The following is a 20,566-nucleotide window of genomic DNA, read 5'->3' as shown; positions in this document are numbered from 1 at the left end:
AATGTCGGCAGCTCTAAAGATGATTTTCTGCGGTTTCCTATTTTTACCTTAATTAAGGCCACGGTCATTTCCTTCCCACTCCTAGCCCTTTCCTATCCCATTGTTGCCACAAGACCTATCTGTGTTGGTGCGACCTAAAACCAGTTGTAAAAAAAAGAAATAAGGTTGTAATCTTTCATCCCTATTGATCATAATGTACATGAGTTATCTACTGAATGTTATACAATTGCAGGGAGGAATTCAGTTGGGTATAAATGTGGTAAGCAGTTTTGGCCACTTATTGTCAATTGTAGACTGTGCAGAAAGCTTGCAGTCTACCTCCTACCTTAGAGCGGGTAAAGAGGTAGAGGGTGTATGATATGAAAATTGGTGATGTCAGTTGAGAAGAAACCCTAGAGGATAGAATGTAAAGTGGGGAATAGAAGTTTGGGGCAGGTGGATCATTTCAAACACTTAGAATGTATATTCTTTCAGGAGCATATAAGTAATTGAAATTGAATTAAGGTGTAGCGTAGCCAATGGAGTGACCTGTCGATTGCAATCAACAGTATTCTTATTCTGTAAGAAAGAAATAAGCTTTCAGGCAAAATTATCTTTCTGTTTTCAAGCTGTCTGTATTGCATGGGAGGGAAAGCTGCTTGGACTCAGGATACCTTATTCGTAATAAGGATGAGGTGACAGGAGAGTAGCGAAAATGATTTTAGTTACAAATAGGTGGGAACAATGGCAGGAGGCACTTGCAACCTGAGGATAATACTATAGTCCGTACTTTAAAAAAAAAAAATGGAAGTCAAAGCATGGTCATGTTTAAAGGTAGGTATAAAAATGAAAATAGACACAAATTCATGAGGCACTTTCAGTCATCCTAGAAACATAAGACTCTGTAACAGAGAACTTCGTACTTCAAAGATATGTAAAACAATAAAAGAAGAAAACCCAAAAGCACTCTTAGGTGCCCAGGCTGAGGTTCTAAATTGGGTCTTAGAAACAACAAAACACCTTAAGTATGCACAGATAAGCATTTTTTTCCCCTAGTGGGAAACTTTTCTTCCGAAGCAGTGATCTTAGGGGATTAAACGTTTCTTAAAAGTACAAATTCATTTTTATTATCTAACCTTGAGAAATTGTTAAGAGGTTTTTTCAGATATTGAGGTAAGGATATCAAATTGATCATAAAGGAAGCTCCATTGAAGTGATTCACTTGGTTATCTAATAGGTGAGAGAGCCTGATACAGGCACAGTACATAGTAAAACATAATTAACTGGGGCTTGTTTTTGTCCATATTAATAAATGTCAGAATTAATTGAATTAACCTAAATACATAGTACATTGAAACCATGTGCTTGGAAACAAAATATGTGTATAAACATTTTAAGTAATACAGATGTTAAATAAATCTGTAGGGTTGAAATAATGTGTATACATATCTTTCTGAATGTCTTTTGGCCATTCACTTAGGAAAACTTCATGGACTTGATTCTATTCTTATGTGTAGTGAAGCATACGACACTGCTAGTTAGAAATAAACTCGTGGGTTGAAGAAGTTCGTATGAACCAGCTTTGGTGATGGGGGGTGCCTGTGAAGTGAGTGGAGGTGGATAACTTACATTAGAGAATCACAGACTAGGCCATGAAGGGTAAGAAGAGTAGAGGACCGGGCGAGTTGGCCGTGCGGTTAGGAGTGCGCAGCTGTGAGCTAGCATCTGGGAGATAGTGGATTCGAACCCCACTGTCGGCAGCCCTGAAGATGATTTTCCGTGGTTTCCCATTTTCACACCAGGCAAATGCTGGGGCTGTACCTTAATTAAGGCCACGGCCGCTTCCTTCCCATTCCTAGGCCTTTCCTGTCCCATGGTCGCCATAAGACCTATCTGTGTCGGTGCGACGTAAAACAAATAGCAGAAGTAGAGGAAGAACAGGCGAGCGATGGTTTATCCGAATTTTCTCTTATTCCGCATTGCCCACATCGTGACTGAAGGTCTGTTTAAATGGGCCATCAATGAGTGTTGATGTCCGCCCTCCTGATGAAGCTGGGAAGCAGAAATAAGGTTGTCGGGGGCTGTGAAGAAATGGATGTTGAAGAACTGGGATTGGTGAGCAGAGAGCTTGTCTACTTCAGGGTGGCAGTATATGAAGCTCTGGAGATTGTCCTTGTACTTTTTTGTTTTCATATTTGTTCTTGTCTCTTTCTGTTGCTCCCTCTTCCAACACTGACCTGTCATTGTGTTTATCATATTAAGCATTCCCTTTCATATTCCTATCTTTCAGTACAGTGTGGCTAGAAAGTAACTGGGTATTGAAAAGGATATCAATTCTATACTTTTAATGCTAATTTATTGAAATTAAATTTATTTGTGCATTATTACTTGGAAATACCACAAGATTCAATGTAGCTACCTGTGACATCTACTAATTTCCTCAAACGTCCAGTCATAGAATCCACTACAGTCTTCTGGAGGAAGTTGTCTGGAACATTTGGTGATAACATTCCAGATTTGTGTTTCTAGTTGTTGTATAAGGTTTCATTGGTAGGCCTCACTCTTCTTGCAGACCATTCGTGAGATCCACGTCACCCCAACTAATGTCGCAGAAACTTCTCATCCAACCACCTATGCATGTCATTTACAAAATGAGAAAGTGCACCATCCTGTATGAAAATAATGTTGATGTTTTCTCATTCCAGCACCATGGGCTATACATAATTTTGAAGCATCTTATGGTAGTGTACCGCATTCTTGGTGTCACATAGGAGATATGGTCCAATCATTCTGCACCACATGGTGACTTTTGAACAATTCTGCATCTTCTCCTCTGTTATACTGGAATCATGTTCTGCCCGGTAATGACGGTTGTGTCTATTGATGAAACCTCCCTCATGGAATACGGCCTCATCACTCCAGAGAATGTTCTGAAACAGTTAAGGCCAGTCCTTGTGCCAACCCACCATCAACTCTCTATATTTCATTCTGTAGTCATCCCCTGTACTGCGCACCTTGTACAAGCTGCCTGATGTGATTTAGCTGGGTTGTGATTAATGAACATTTCTCTCATATTTGTCTTGTACTCCTCTGTCCAGGATATGTATGGACGGCCACATCTTGCATCCTTAATTGAACCCGTGATCAGTAGCTTCGAGAAGTGATTATTGAATTTCACACTTCATAGTGTGCGGCAGTCTGCGCTCATTTCCTAACAGACAGATGATGAGCTATCTTTGTTATTGTTGCATATACGCCTGTTACAGCCAGCGCCTGTATCTGATGCACAAAAGTTCAAATTCTATTCAGTGACGTGCATGTACGCACTATTTTCATTATGATTCCATTTATGTGAAAAATTCTACAGTCATTAATTAATACGTAGTTACTTTCTGCCCTTCCTGTATATTACTTAATAGTACACTCAGTTGTTAATAATTTTAAAGTAAGAAATATGGAACTAAATGAGGGCCACAGAGGTAGTTGCAAATAGAGGATTTTGGAGGCATTTTTCATTCTCAAAGGCTTGCAGACTGAACACTGATAGGCATGTATGCATAACGTCGTGTCAGCTGATTATCTCCAGGAAATTTGGCTGGGTAGCAAATGTCTTGATGTTCCTAGAATATTTTTAGGGCTATATGAACCATGGATATTTTTCTCAACTTGACACCCTTAGCTTTCCTAAGGTAGTTGTCTACAGTGTGTATGAAAATTGTGTCATTTGATGATATTTTATAAAAAGAGCATTCAAGTGATTGATATGATTCTAGGCTCTTTATTTCCAGAATAATAAGTAGGCAGAAAGCAGTGAATTTGAAGACTTGAAGAAGATGCATAATATTAGTTAGCTGCTCAGTATGCACAGTGTAGCTCAAGCTGATCGGTTGCTCAGGTGCGACCACTTGGCGGTAACCTCATCAAATTGGAAGAGCACAAATCTCTGAATCTGGTTCGTGGAGTCATCATCTTCCGCGACCTGATTTTAAACAGTGATGATGAGCTAATGAAGAAAGTAGATTTATGAATATTAGAAACTAAGGTAGAAAAGTAGTTATGTGAAAAAGCAAGGCAGAAATATAGCAGGAAAGTAATGAACTTTGAGGCACATCGAATTAATTGTGTTTTGCCAAGATTAGTATTACCGGCTGCCTTTAGAGAGTAAGGTATGGCAAGGCTAATTAATTTTCTTATGCAAGATGTATGAGGCAGGGGAAATGCCAGTGTTTAAGAAGAACACATTATTTCCCCCTATCGCTGAGGTAATAGAATACACACACAGTATCCCCTGCCTGTCGTACGAAACCACCTCAGTGTAGAAATGGATTACAGCAATGGAATTGTGGGTGGGAAGGTTTGAATACCTCCGCAGATAATCCCTGCTTGTCGTAGAAGGCGACTAAAGTCATGTGGTCATCGGGCCCCTCTCGAGGGTTAGTTGTAGACTGGTTCAAAATTTAATATGTGTGCTGCATGGAGAAGGGCCTCTTACTTGTGCAACTACACAATAAAGTTCAGACAGTATCCACAACCTGTCGGGTGGGAGCATCATGTACCCCGCAGTAGTATCTACTTGAAAACACAGGTTCCCTCACATACAAATGCCTGAACAGGAACTCCTCTGTGTACGCTATGGCATCGTTTAATATCGGATCCTGGGCAGTACCTTCCAAACCAGGCAGGTATTGTCTTGGATGCACGACAACTACAGAGTTTGCCCATGATCAGAGTTGGTGGCATTCGGGTAGGATATGTTCGGACTTGGCTTTGAAACAACTGAAACCTGTCCATGATGGTCCGCCATTCAAGTCCTCAACTTTTGATTCCTTAAGAGGTGCAACCCCGTGGGAAAATGCACAGTGTGAAAAGATGGGATCCAGCTTCCCTAGGTTCCTGGTTGTTACCATAACCGATGGATAAGATTTCAAGCTGATTAAATCGATTCTTCTTTTTTTTAGACACATAGAAGGTGCCTGCAGTGAATTTGAAGACTTGAAGTTGCATAATGGTAGTTTGCTGCTCAATATGCACAGTGTAGGTCAAGCTGATCGGTTGCTCAAGTGCGACCACTTTGGCAGTAACCCCATCATATTGGAAGAGCACAAATCTCTGAACCTGGTTCGTGGAGTCATCATCTTCTGCAACATGATTTTAAACAGTGACGATGAGCTAATGGAAGACAATAAGAACTGTGGCATAACATGTCAGGTGAATTACACGCAAAATCAAGGTTACCAAGCAAGTTGCCCTGTGGCATGTGTCACAGAGCTATTGGCTTGTATTTTGGCGATAGTGGGTCCAAACTCCACTGTCGGCAGCCCTGAAGATGGCTTTACATGGTTTCCCATTTTCAAACCAGGCAAATGCTGGAGTCATGCCTTAATTAAGGCCACGGTCGCTTCCTTCCCACTCCTAACTCATCCCTAGCCTAGCGTCGCCATAAAACCTATCTGTGTGGGTGCAACATCAAAAAAATAAATAAAAAGGATTTGTTGAAGACATTGCAGTGCTTTTGTCATCTCCTTCAGGTTTATTTATTTATTTATTCATTTATTTGACTTCAGCAGTGGCTAAACCATGTAAATGACAAGATAATACATCATATTAAAGAAATGTACTATTCTGTCACAGAATCAAAGATAAATAAGCTAAATAACAGATTTGGGGAACATGTAATGAAGAAAGAAAACAAAACTCAACAAATAAAATAAAGAAATCCAGAGCATAAAAGTAAAAGAGAAAGAGGAAAGGTCATAATGAAAAAAGTAACATGCAGACTGAAACATATAAGCAAAGTATAAACAGAACACAATACATAATAAAGTTGGGGCCGATGACTTAGATGTTAGGCCCCTTTAAACAACAAGCATCATCATCACATAATAAAGTAACCGAAATACAGGTATGGCCATAAACAATGATGTGTGTACATGAGTTAAAAGCTAAATAATATGTACATTTACACTCTAACAATAAAAATAGTTCTTCAGCTGTACAGTAAAATGGCAATGTTACTCGCCTACCTACCACAATCACACAACGTATGATATGTCACCAATCACACGAAACAGTCGGTGGTATTCAACAGGTAATCTCTGCATGCAGTTTTAAATTTTGATATCGACTTAAAGAGTTCATGACAGCTGCTGGAAGGAAATTCCAAAGTCGTGAGCCAGCCACGAGAGATCTATTATACATTAAAAACAGTCAAAACAATCGTGACCTAATCAAGTATAAAAAGACTGGAGGAAAGCACAATTTCTCACTTTAGAACTTTGTAGCAAATACTAATAGAGGAAAAATCCCCTCATTGCTGTCACAAAAATTTGAAATAAAAATCTGTCAATATCATCAATAAAGGTTCAGTCAGGTAGCTTCATAGAAGAAATGTGGAACGGTGAATGAAAAGTCCAAGTAAAAAAATAATGAAAATGTTCAGTCAATAGAAATACCAGGATAAGGGGATCAGAGATATTTAAAAAATAATCTGAACCACTCTCTTCGAAGTAAAATACACAATGGTTACAGCAAATCATGCTAATATGGGAGATAAAAGATTAAGAAATTTAAATATACCCTTATCTCGTCCAAGTGTTCGAGTAAGTTTAGGCTGTTCAAATGATGGCTGTAAGGATACAGTGAAAGTTTTTAATTTCAGAAGGCATCAATGGGCTGGAATACAAACTCGTGCCCTCATCCCGAGGTGGTGCAGCTTTTTTCAGGCACACCCTCATTGGAGGTGGGCTGTATGTACCATTTCAACCACACACCAGCCCTCCTGCCATTCTTAAATTTTTGGCAGTACCGGGAATCAAACCCGGGCCCCTGTGATGACAGCTAATAACACTAACCGTTGTGCTGCTTAGGCGGACATGGGCTGGGATGAAGTGTTGTTGTTAGAGCTATGGTTACTGTCGGAGGGAGGTCCCGTAATTAGCTGGCTAACGGACGTGTTTGAACTAAGACAGAAATCTTACCTGGATATCCCGATGAAGTGGACCACTGACTGGTTAACACATCACACAAACACACACAATAAACCTAATAAAAACAGTAATATTGTCAAGGAACATTGCTGCAGTTTCATCACTCCGATAATCCACCTAGTCACTTCAAGTGTGAGTTCAATTCACAAGGTGTATTCATTTGCAGCTTCTTTCCATTAACTGTATAAACAATAATGCGGCCATTCTGTGCTGAAACCCGCCACATACCCCAGAAGTCCTGTGCTTTATTTAATACTTCCTTCCGTGGGGACGTCAGGGATTCTGTGATGAACAGATTTTGCTGGGCACACCAGATGCGGTCTTGTTCATGGTACCTGAGGAATTTAGTAATAATAGGTCTATTCCCTGCAGAGACCACCTCAGCCGCCGTCCTCTTCATACGGCCCAGTCTGTGACACTGATCTATGCTGTCCATAGACAATTGAATGTTCAGCTTGCTTTTCTAACACCACAATATAGGTACCCTCGCTTGGGGTCTCACTTACGCCGTTAAGGAGGAAGCAGTTCCTTCTGCTATATTGTTCTACATCTTTAAGTTGCTTATGCTGCCGATCTAGATGTTCTTGTAGATGGCCTATCTTCTTCATGTCACTTAATTCTGCAGATAGAATTTATCAGAAGGCCTCGAAGTGGGATGCAAGTCCGGTTAGAGTGTCGTTGGGGTTGGCAGCACTTGCTGCACCAGCAGCCATGGCTTGCTCCAAGTGAACTTGAAAATCAGACATCTGTTTTTCAAACTTATTCAGACGTTCATTCACGGCGTTATGCGTCATAGTACTTCACTATTGTTCAACCTGACAATTAAAATGATACACTAGCACACTCTGGAATTATAAGATGGTGGTTTACTTGCTGATATGGCAGGTGAATTGCAGAGCTCATTTACTTGTGCTGTGTAGCGTTCGCACGTGTCATGAGGTTGTCAGTATTACTGGAGAAAGTCAATGTAATAACTTATTGTAGCTTATGAATCTCATATTTTGTCCTGTATTGGCTCAACACAACTAAGGTTAAGTTATAAGGAGATTCCCACCTTCCAATACTTGTCAGTTTCTTATAGCTAGTTTATTGTTTACATGATAATCCAGCTTAAATTCTGAGTGTATACTAAATAGAACATGTTTCGTTCCAATTATGGAACATCTTCAGCTAAAAGATTTAACAAAAAATGGCAGGACAATTAAAATACATATAATAATTATGGTAAAAAAAAAAAAATCGTATGGCCTCAGCTACCATGTGCAGACATTTCAATTTGATGCCATCTGGCTCTCTGCTCGTCAATTTCGATGTTCCGTTTTACTCTAGGCCTACTAGATGGCAGATCGAGTAAACCGAAACTCTCTTGGGCGTCTGTGGCTGAGATTTTAATGAATTTTGTCGGGTAAACACCAAATGTATCACCAGAGATCTTTTACATGCCGACATCGTACGACATGGAGTGTTGAATGGACTTTTTTCCGCCCTTCAAAAATCCGACTACCTCTGCCGGGTTTGAACCCGCTTCTTGGGATCCGGAGGCCGACACTCTACCGCTGATCCACAGAGGCAGCAATGATTATGGTGATGAAATAAAATGTTCATTCATGTTGGGTTAAAATTTCCAACAAGTCAGTGTCCTAGTAACGAATAAAATCGGTGTAAGGGGTCTTCTTTTTATGCTGGAGACATATATGTTTGTTGATCTTGAAGATCAACTTAGCACACTGGGGCGAAACGCTGCCAACCAGGAATGAGTTAGCTGGAAAATTTATAATGTCCAATAAAGGACCATTTATATTGGTATTATAAATTTACTCATTTGGGACAAATATTTCAGGTTCCCTATGGGAATCAACATCTATATCATGCCATGCATTATGCATTCCTACATTGACGAGCCAGGCAAATATTGCCCACCACCACTTCTTTCCTAGTATTTCGACTCGCACATCTGTCAAGTTACAACCCATACGATCAGTACCTCCCATACCCATATTGTACTGAGAAATCATGTATGACAGAGACACTCTGACTTTTCCACCTCTAGCCTGTCCTTTTTCTTTCACATAATGAGATACCTGTTTTTCAGGGCAAACTCCATAACATGTAGATGTTACGGTTACTACTGAATTATCCACCCAATGGCAAACCTGGACACCTTCCTCCAAGCTCTTAGGTAATCATACACGATGTGATCAAAAGTATCCGGACATCTGGCTGAACATGGCATACAAGTTCGTGGCGCCCTCCTTCAGTAATGCTGGAATTCAATATGGTGTTGGCCCACCCTTAGCCTTGATGACAGCTTCCACTCTCGCAGGCATACGTTCAATCAGGTGCTGGAAGGTTGCTTGGGGAATGGCAGTCCATTCTTCACGGAGCACTGAGGAGAGGTACGATGTCGGTCAGTGAGGCCTGGCACAAAGTCGGCGTTCCAAAACATCCCAACGGTGTTCTATAGGATTCAGGCCGGGACTCTGTGCAGGCCAGTCCATTACAGGGATGTTATTGTCGTGTAACCACTCCACCACAGGCTGTGCATTGTGAACAGGTGCTCGATCGTGTTGAAAGATTCAATCGCCAGCCCCGAAGTGTTCTTCAACAGTGGTAAGCAAGAAGGTGCTTAACCCTCTTGGAGCCAAGAGCCGATCTGGTCGGCCACTCCCCATCAGCTGGAAGAGGCCAGAGCTCCGCCTCCACTCTACTGCTGTAAAGTGCCAGGCCGTTTTCAGTGGAAATACATGTATTTTAAAATTCGCGTATATCTACCGGTGTATAGCAAATACCGGCATGAAATTTTCTACATATCGACTACGTAGAATAAGAAACTGGTTCGGAGTGATATAAAGAGTCAAAAACGTTTTATTGTTGATTTATAGTTGTCGATAGTGTTTATTTTTAGGAAGAGAAAAATATTTTCGCAATTTCTCTCTCAATATCTACTTTGAAAAAATAATTTACGATACAAAAGAATATACGTAATTATGTATAATGTATTTCTAAATACAGTTCTATAGAATAACTAATTTGAACGAGAAAAATAAAAACGTAAAAGTAAAAATTGAAACATATGCCACTAGTAAAAACAAGACAATTTTACTCACCGATAAAATTCGCATGTATGTATCGATGTTTGGCAAATACTGACAACAAATTTTCTACATGCGGACAACACAGTATTAAAATAATTCTGAATTATTAAATAAGTAAAAAATTAGTTGTTGATATTATAGTTTTTTGTTTTCATAAAAAATAGTTTCTCGTTTTCGCTTGTAGTATATATTAAAAAAATACTTTTACAATACAACAGATTTTACGAAATTAAGAAATGTTTGGCACTAAAGCCGTGATTTGCTTTGACGTACTAAGCGACCGCTGCTCAGTTCGGTACCTGCAGTTTACGAGGTGAATCATGGTCAGTGAGATGGATCCTCTCAGTAATTATTCTTGGTTTTCCAGACCGGGGTCGCCCTCTCACCCTCAGATATCTCCTCAATTGCAAACACTTAGGGTCACTTAGATTCAGTGAACCACGAACCAACCCTCAGGACCAGGCGAGAATTCTTGACCTGGGCGGGAACCGAACCCATGACCTCCGGGTGAGAGGCAGGCACACTACACTTGGCCCGTGGAGACCGACATTTAGGTAAAGATAGAGGACTATATGTGACTATAAGGTTTAGCAGAGAGTAAGTGAAAAGGAAATTGAAGTATGATATGGGTGGAGAATCAGACGGTGGGGCATGATTAGGCTCCAGAAGTTCCTTGAAGGAGACAAGAGGTTGAGTAATGTTGTCGGGTTCATTGGGACAAATTTCCACAAAATGTTCTCCAGAGACATCATCATCATATTCGTTATCACTAGTTTCATCTACCACCATATTCAGAGTAGCTTTAGTGCTGTTAGACACAATTAAACGTCTCTTCTTTACCTGCGGTGATTCCGCGGACATGTCCGGTATAATTTCGTCGCTACTCTCTGAACTAAATTCCCTACCGCTATCCGATAAATCATCCGCGTTAACTTCGCACTGTTCCAAATACTGCGTTAATTTATTGTCATCAATACCTGCTGAAAAAATATCACGTGAACAACATGCCATTTTCCTGTCACAAATCCACTCACTGCAAGGAGCAATCTCTAACTGACCGGTTAGCAGTATTTGTAAACACAGGAAACGATTCTTGTGAAGGGTATAACACCCTCTTAGAACTGCTAAAGCAAGGCCAGGCACACAATAACGTGTAGCCCCTTTACTACAGGTTGTAACAAAAGTATGCACATCACTATAGGTTGCCTCAAAATTATGTATATCACAGAATTTTAAGCCGGCCGATGTAATCGGCTCTGGCAACTTCCGACTGGATTGTTAATGGCTGACCAGATCGGCTCTGGCAATTTAAAGGGCGGGTGCTAGCACTACCACCTGGCACCAAGAGAGTTAAAACATCAATGTAGACCTGTCTGTGATAGTGCCACGCAAAACAACAAGGGGTGCAAGCCCCTTCCATGAAAAGCACGACCACACCATAACACCACAGTCTCCGAATTTTACTGTTGGCACTACACACGCTGGCAGATGATGTTCACCGGGCATTCGCCATACCCACACCCTGCCATCGGATCGCCACATTGTGTACCATGATTCGTCACTCCACACAACATTTTTCCACTGTTCAGTCGTCCAATGTTTACGCTCCTTACACCAAGCCAGGCGTCGTTTGGCATTGACCTGTGTGATTTGTGGCTTATGGGCAGCTGCTCGACCATGAAATCCAAGTTTTCTCACTTCCCGCCGAACTGTTATAGTACTTGGAGTGGATCCTGATGCAGTTTGGAATTCCTGTGTGATGTTCTGGATAGATGTCTGCCTATTACTCCACGTTCGAAGTCTGTGAGCTCCGCGGAGTGCCCCATTCTGCTCTCTCACGATGTCTAATGACTACTGAGGTCGCTGCTATGGAGTACCTAGCAGTAGGTAGCAGCACAATGCACCTAAGATGAAAAACGTATGTTTTGGTCACATAGTGTATGTACCCCGTTTTTCTTGCTTCGTCGTTGTGGAAGGTTTCAGATTACAACCCTTAGAAATGCGATTTTCTTGAAATGTGCCTGTAGCACCGTATCCCCGTGCACCAAATGTGTTAGCAGTCCCATTCCAGTAAAGAGATTGCTGAAGTATAATTTGAAGGGCAAATTTTTCAGATCCGGTCGAAGATTATCCAGCATTGTTACAAGGGGGTCTGCGCACTTCCCAAATTCTGCTTCATACTGGGCATTCGCGTTAGGATTTTTTCCTTGGTATACTTCTAAATCTACAATATATCCATGACGGGTGTTTAGACCCCATACCTATAAACCAAAACGAATAGGTTTTTCTCTTATAAATTGTTTGCAGGAATGCCTCCCATATGTCACCATACACTCATCATATGACAAGTGCTCCTCAGCTCGAAATTTTTCTATGAAGTGAGCACATATAAGGTCAATCAGAGGTTTTAACTTCAACATTTTGTTGTTGAAATTTGGGTTTGTGTTACCAGCGCAGTGAATGAAACAGCAAATTTCAATAAACCTTTTTCGCCGCATAGCACTTGCCACCACAGAATGTTGCACATCACAGGCATCCTCCCGATATAATTCTTCGAAGGAACGGTATTGTACACAGATAAAATCAAATTTGCAATGAGAACTTTCATTTCTTGCCGAGTAATATTCGGGGAAGGACAATTCAAAAAGCTGGCGCATTTGTTAGATTCAGAAACTAAGTGATCAAAAATGTAATCTGTAAAATTTGCTCAAACAGTTCAATGCACAATTTTTCTCGAAGTTAGGTGAAGTCACTGTTGGAAAATATTCCTGAACGTGTGCTAAGGTTTTGCTTTTCCCATTTTTCAGGTATTTGAGGTACCTTTCTGGGTCTTACTTGTATCAACTCAACTTGATCCACTTCAACAGGCACATCTTCAAAGTCTTGATAGTCAGTTGGAGTTTCACGGGTCACTAATTTGTTCGTTCGGTAAATTGTAGGTGAAGCCACCTTCATCTTCATCCCCTCTGTCCCGTTCGACAAAACTGCAGCGTCTGGAGGCTCGATGAATACCTTTTCTACGACAGAAAGTTCATCACTTTCCAACAAGTTGAGTACTTCTCATAATGAAATTCTCTTAGAAAAATGTATGAACCCATAAATGTGAGGCAGCGGAAAGACAGGATGAATAACTCATAAAAGATACATTTCAACAAAAAACCACAATGCAGTGTCAATTTTATGTGAAACTTTTACTCTGTGTGATTACAAATGGTTAAATTAAAACATATAACTTATAGTCTACACTATTATGCATTGCTAGGTTGATAAAGAAGAATGAAAAGAACGGAAAGGAACATGAGAACTATAACAATTATAGGCTGAGTTGTGCCAGGTGGAAAGACAGCACTGGAACTTCTACTTCAAATGAAAGGACACCAATCATCACCAAGACATATCTTAGCTAATCCCCATACATATAAACACCATCGAGAAAAATATAGCACAACAGGGTTCATATAAATAACTATAGAAGTAACTCGGGAATTACTTGCAGCCATTATTGGCACTCGTGTAAACAAGCCTTATTTTTATGTAGGTAGACCATACCAATGAGCATGATATACCAAAACAAACCACGTAAGACGTTAGGTGGGACTTCTCTGAACACGACAGTACCTAGTAAACAATACAATACACAAAGTTTCAATAAGAGTCCAAGAAGGCGGTGTAGTTTGCCGTGCCATATATGGCACCCTGGGCGGATCCAGCTTAAGCACTCCCTCACCCTACCTCTGAAGAAGAAAACATGCCCTCCATTAGGAGGGTTGTGTCAGGACCAGAAGGAGCACCCACTACAAAACGAATGCGCTTGTTCATAGGAGGAACCCCGCCACTAAAAAGTGTCTAGGAAATACACTACCCTCCGAAACTCGTCCTCAACTACGTATGAAGTGAAATCTCACGAAGAACTTGGTGAAAGCCATGGACAAAAATGCTAAAGGTTTTGCTACAGTATCTATCAGAACCAGTTTGCAAAGCTGAATGGTACAAAATTGATTAAAGGAGTTTAAATATTTTTTATTATTATTTTGCTTTATGGTGCCCCAATAAAGATAGCTTTTATGGCGATACTGGGACAGGAAAGGTCTAGGAGTGGGAAGGAAGCAGCAGTGGCCTTAATTAAGGTACAGCCCCAGCATTTGGCTGGTGTGAAAATGGGAAACCGTGGAAGCTCACAGCTGTGCAACCCTAACTGCACAGCCAACTTGCTCGGTGAAAGTGTATTTTGCTAATTAGGAAGCTTTTGCAGTATAAGAATTTTGAAGAAAAGTCAACTATTGAGGAGCTAGAGTCTTGGAAGTGGTTAATGGCTTTTTAACTCCATTAAATTACAATGTATCTGACAAATTTGAACTGAGAATACTGCCACCTGTGGGTTAAAGGAAACAAAGGCTTATGGTAATTATTATATTTTAAATCACTAATATAACTGTTGCAGAGTACCATCCGTTTACATACATAATTATATGTTTATTTTTAGTATAAGAACATTCCTACTTTTAAAGTGTAAATATGTTGCCAGAAAATGCTGTATTTATTTGTGTATTGGCCCCACATTTTCTCTCCCAGACTTTTTGCCACCAGATGTTAACCATTATTGAGGGTTGAACCATTCATAATGCTATTTTGCAATATCCTTTCTAATTTTGTTGCAGAAACGAATGAAGATGAAGCTTCGAGTATTGGATAAAAGTGATGAGGAATTGAAGATCAAGAATGTCAAAAGCATGAAGAGTCGTGATCCTACTGATGGTCAGAATGAAGAAAACTTATTTCTCCTTAATGTAGAAAACGAAATTACTGCATATTCAATATCAAAGCAGGATTTACTTTTTGGCTCCAAGCCAGACAAAGAAATGGAAGAACAAAGAAATATCTTGGCTAATTTAGAAAATGAAATTACTGCTCATTCAATCTGTAAGCCAAATGAGACTGCAGAAGAGACATCTGTGTTAAAACCAGAAATGGGTTGTAACCCTACTAAAAGTCATTTGGAGCAAGATCAAAATAAGCTTAGGCTGCAGTCGGATAGTAATCTCAAGTCCAAGGAAATGCATTCTAATCACCAAAGTAACGGAAAACCTAATGGGATAAGGTATAAAATGAAAAAGAAACGTCATAATGTTGAAGATAGTATTGGCAAAGCTGTTTATGAAGATCTGGAATACTTGCTTGAAGATGAGGAAATTGTTCTCCAAAATAAGGCAGCAGAGAAGTATATAATAGTTGATAAAGGAAAGGATGGGGAGACTCTTTCAGTACAGGATATTGTAAATAACCTTACTGACAAGGATAACGAGAGTGGTAACCTCAGTGCTTCAGAAAGGAAACGGAGGAGAATTGAAAACCAAAGAGTGGTTAAGAAGTTACTACCGGATGGAACATTGGAAGATATGTATGAAGTTCTGTGGGAAACAGTGTCTAGTACAAGACTACCCTCACTTTTGTGGTCTGTTCATAAAGCAGTAGATGGACATTTTGTGGCTTTTTCTCATATCTCTCCATATTCATCAGACTCTAAGTTTATTGTGGACAAGGTAATTATGTTCGGGAAGGATCGTTGCCCAGTCATTTTTCTCCGTGGTGTCAGAGTAATTATTCCAAACATGCCAAACGTAATAGAGGCTCCAGAACATATCAGTTCAGTTCTAAGAAGGGTTGACAGACTCTTGTTATGTTTAGGATATGATGTACCTATGGAGAAGCACAGTGATCAGTGTTTTATTTACTTTGAACGTGTTGGAAATTCACTAACTTGTCATGCATGTTTGATTGAACAGAAACGTCTTCAGCAAGGAAAAGACGGGAGAAAAAAGAGTGCAGTGTCGTGACAGCATATTAGTTGATGGTATGTTTGGTTGACTGTAAGTTTAAAATGTATGCTCTAGTCTTCGTAAGTTTCATTTTTATTTTCATAATGAGGCTATTTCTGGAATAAGATGGCAACAGTTTAAAAGTTCTTGATGTTATCTAAACAGTAACTTATTTTGAAACAAAATTGGTGTTCTTCTATATAAAGCATTTTCCACTAGTTTCAGTAATAAGTTACCTGTGTTTAGAGAGGAAGTATTGTATTCATTTGCATAATCTGGTGCTACCCTGCTTTTTGAAGGAGAGAATGTAAATGAGCAGATAATAGTCAAAATATATTTTCTCCTCCACCAAATCAACTTTTTCAGAAATTAATAAATGCTGAACTATCCTGTTTTAGTTAGTTAATCTATATAGGTTCTAGTACGACTTTGCAAATCCAGACTTTAAAACTTTGAAATCCAAAATTAAACATTGACAAAATTGAGATTGAAATAGAGAATACCTTTTAAATGATTGCAAACTGTAGGCAAAACATATTTGAATGAACAAAACTAAAATTAAGAAAAAATACTTACCATTGAAAAGAAAACTTGAAAGATAGCATTGTCAAAATTGTAATTGTGGTTTACTGGCTTTAGGTAGTAATATCGCCTTCAAACTGGCAAAAGTATCTTGCATTCAAGTTTATGAAATCTCTGTGAGATATCTAAATCCTTACACCAATATAATCTTCAAGATATTCTCATCCTCATGTAATGTTCATGTACACCCTGATATATAGCTTTGTTGTAAATTTTGGGACTTATCCCTTTATAATAGGCAATATATTTTTTAGGTTTTGTAAGTTTCTATGGTATATGACCATCAATTGTGTTGGTGGGAAGAAAATTACAGTCTCGTGCTGGAAAGTAAAAATGAACTGCTTCAGTCGAGGTATCATCCATGTACAAGAAATTAAAATTAAAACAAGCATGGTGCTCATACTTTGGCATCCAAATTCATTGTTTTTTCTTTCAGTAGCAGAGTGAGGCCACCGATAATTCAAAGCTTCCTTAGGCATTGAAACTCAACACACATTATTGGACTGTGTATATTGAGATTGTAGACACTGGAATGGGTTCCGATTCATCCTGTTCATTATCACGTTTTCCCTGCTGACTTTTTTGTCATAAACTGGCAGACCATAACATTATTCACATATTCTATATGAGCATCAAAGCTTATCTCTTTCAGTCCTCTTTAATTAATCTTTCACAAGGAAAACTGGAACTGAGATGATAATGATGGTGTTGATGATGATTACATTTCTTATCTTTAAATTCTAAGGTCTTTTCAGGTTGGTGGAGAAAAACCCAGCCTGATTCATTTGTACACCTCAAGGGAAGTTTGGAATATTGTGGGATTAATCATGTTATTTTGTAGAATGTATGTAGTTCTCTTGTAAGCAGTCGTGAGCACTGTAAACATACAAGTAATTCAGTTGCTTGTTTACAATACAGCAGATGGTGCTGCCTACAGTCTGTGTTGAGTGTGGGGTGAACTATGCCATTTTAAGTGAGGACTAGTAATAGTGTATACAGTGCTGTACAAGCTTCATATAGTGTTTATGTTTCATGTGCATTATGTATTTCCCGGTTTAACCAAGCCAGAATTGATTCAGGGTGGACATACCCTAGGAGTTACCCTAAAGTACTGTGTCAAAAATGTGAAAACGGTACCGTGAGACCAATGATGTGACTGACAGACCAAGGGAAGGCTGACTGAGGGTAACAACCCCTTGTCAAGATAGGTACATCTGCGTAACAGCACAGAGGAGACCATCTTTGACTGTTGAGGACAACCGGTGTCCATGTATCTGCAGAAATTGTGCGCGATCAGCTGCTTAATGTCCAGGTAAGGTCATTTTGACCAATTTGGCACGTTCTGCTAGAGAAACATCACCGTGTTTAGAGGGGAAGGTGGACCATCCAACATCTTAATTGGGGGTTGGATGAATGGCGTAATGTCATGTTTGCAGATTAAACATGGAAATCACTTAAGCCAGATACACGGCGACAAAGGATGTGGAGACTTAAAGGACACAGTGGAATGTACCAGCACATTCAAGAAATACATGCATTTGGAAGGGTGGGAAGGTATTATGCATGGCCATCGCACAACTTTTATATCAATTCAAGGGACGTTAACTGCCCAGCGGTATACCAATGAAATTCTTTGACCGTTTGTATAACCCTTTGGAGATGAATATCGTGCTGAATTAGTTTTCTTCGACGACAATGCTCGCCCTCATCGAGGTGCACCAGTGAATAACTTTGTGTGAGAGGTGGGTATCAACCAACCAAATAGGTCAGCTAATTCACCGGACATGAACTGCATTGAGCCTGTATGGGACAGGTTACATATGGCTGTTTTTGATTGTCCACAACCTCCACAGATACTCCCAGACCCTCATTCGAGTTGGCCAGATGGAATGGGACCATGGCACAGGATGTCAGAGACAATGCCATACATGGTACTAAAGCAGAGCAAAGAAGGAGCAACCTTCACAAAAGAAAACAAAACACAAATTGTAACCTTTTCATTATTACTATTTATTTAAGTTAGATATTGGAAGAAAAATTTTTGAGTTTGTAAACATTTACATTTCTAGGTTGTGTTTCTTTGTGATATATTAAACAACATTCTGTAACATTATTATTGCCTTGTTGCCGGGCTGAGTGGCTCAGACAGTTGAGGCGCTGGCCCTCTGAATCCAACTTGGCAGGTTTGATCCTGGCTCAGTCCGGTGGTATTTGAAGGGGCTTAAATATATTAGCCTCGTGTCAGTAGATTTACTGGCACATAAAATAACTCCTGCAGAACTGAATTCCGGCACCTCAGCATCTCTGAAAACTGTAAAAGTAGTTGGTGGGACGTAAAGCAAATATTATTATTATTATTATTATTATTATTATTATTATTATTATTATTATTATTATTATTATTATTATTGTATTGCATTTTAGATATTCCAAACTTATTTGTGGTGTATATATTGGCCATGTGTAATTAACAAGAAGTAATCTTCATGGTTTGTCCTTCCCTATTTTAGCAGTGCCAAAGTTAGTTTAGCAGTTAGTCTTGCATACTTCAGCCCAACTGTTAGATGCTTAGAAAATAGTGAAATCTATCTGTGTTAGTCTTCAGGTGACCTATACTTCAACTACATTTCTGATGATTGTTTAAACCACTCTGTGCTTCAAATTTACCAACCTCAGTTACTTTTTTGGTTCTGGAAACTATGCTTAAGTTGTTGTGTTTTTTTTTGTCAGTTGATTGGGTGCTCCTTCAATTATCTTCTATTATGTTTTATAAAAACTTGTTACAAGACATTGGAGGAGTGTTGCATGAATTTTCACACAAACTTAGCTAGCTTTGTTGCAAATTTTGTAACACATCTCTCTGTAATAGGATTTTTTAAAGAAATTTTTCTGGGTTTCTATCCAATAATGATATTCACTGGGATGCATGAAATTGATTTGTTTCTTCTTTTCCTCATCGGTATATAAATTAACATTTTTGGTGGACTTTGAAAACCCAAATTTGATCTTATACAGTTCTGAATAATATGTTTATTTTGTCAGTAGAGAATGTTTCCAAACCAGTATTCTTGCAAACATTAATATTACTTAATTTTTTACATGCATGTTACTGTATAGTGTTATATTTCATGGTTTTTTTTTTCTTTACGTCGCACCGACACAGATAGGTCTTATGGCGACGATGGGACAAGGAAGGGCTAGAAGTGGGAAGGAAGCAGCTGTGGCCTTAATTAAGGTACAGCCCCAGCATTAGCCTGGTGTAAAAATGGGAAACCACAGAAAACCATCTTCAGGGCTGCCGACAGTGGGGTTCGAACCTACTATCTCCCGAATACTGGATACTGGCCGCACTTAAGCAACTGCAGCTATTGATCTTGGTTATTTCATGTTTTGACAGACTGAAAAACTATATATATATGAACATAATAAAATGCATATTCAAAGTACCTTGATCTTCCATATGAGCATGATTTGTTGTAACCATTGTGTATTTTTCTTCGAAGGGAACAGTTCAGATTATTTTTTAAATATCTCTCAGATCCCCTTATACTGGTATTTCTGTTGATTGAACATTTTCTTTCTTTGGTTTACTTAGACTTTTCATTCATCTTTCCACATATCTTCTATGGAATTACCTGACTGAACCTTCATGGATGATATTGGCAGATTTTTATTTCCAATTTTTGTGACAGGAATGAGGGGATTTTTCCTCTGCTAGTAATTGCTACAAAGTCCTAAACTGAGAAATTGTGCTTTCCTCCAGTTTTTTAAATACTTATTTAAGTCAGGATTGTTTTGACATATTTCTTTAATGCTGAAATTGGTATCAGAGGTGCAATAGCAGAGTTCTTACATAGTTTAAGTGAAAGTTATTTTCATTTTTCAGAGCTCAGTATCTTTACAGCTTATCTTGCAACATGAACAAAAAACATCTTTTACACGTCCACTTTTCCTCTTTCCTGTGAGCCATGGTTGCCTGCTATAAATGACCCTTCATAGAGTTGTTCATTCATTTGGGAAGATTTAAAGTCACCCATACAGTGTAACCCTTCGTGAGAAAAATACACAACTTACAAGCCAAACCATGGAAACAAACTTGACCGGTGCA

General features: G+C 39.2%; 1 protein-coding gene across 2 annotated transcripts in view; it reads left to right on the top strand.

Moving 5' to 3' along the window:
• LOC136876306 (uncharacterized) overlaps positions 1-18,312 on the top strand; it is a 40,596-nt gene extending 22,284 nt beyond the window's left edge. For both annotated transcript variants that reach the window (XM_068228368.1, XM_067150140.2), the window contains exon 3: positions 14,719-18,312. In XM_068228368.1, coding sequence (XP_068084469.1) covers positions 14,719-15,894 — 1,176 coding nt within the window. In that variant the 3' untranslated portion in view covers positions 15,895-18,312. The remainder of the gene's footprint in view (positions 1-14,718) is intronic.
• The last annotated feature ends 2,254 nt before the right edge of the window (positions 18,313-20,566 follow it).

This window comes from Anabrus simplex, chromosome 6 (assembly GCF_040414725.1).
Source record: "Anabrus simplex isolate iqAnaSimp1 chromosome 6, ASM4041472v1, whole genome shotgun sequence".
NCBI classification, from domain to species: Eukaryota; Metazoa; Arthropoda; class Insecta; order Orthoptera; family Tettigoniidae; genus Anabrus; species Anabrus simplex.
This window is presented reverse-complemented; position numbering and strand designations above follow the sequence as displayed.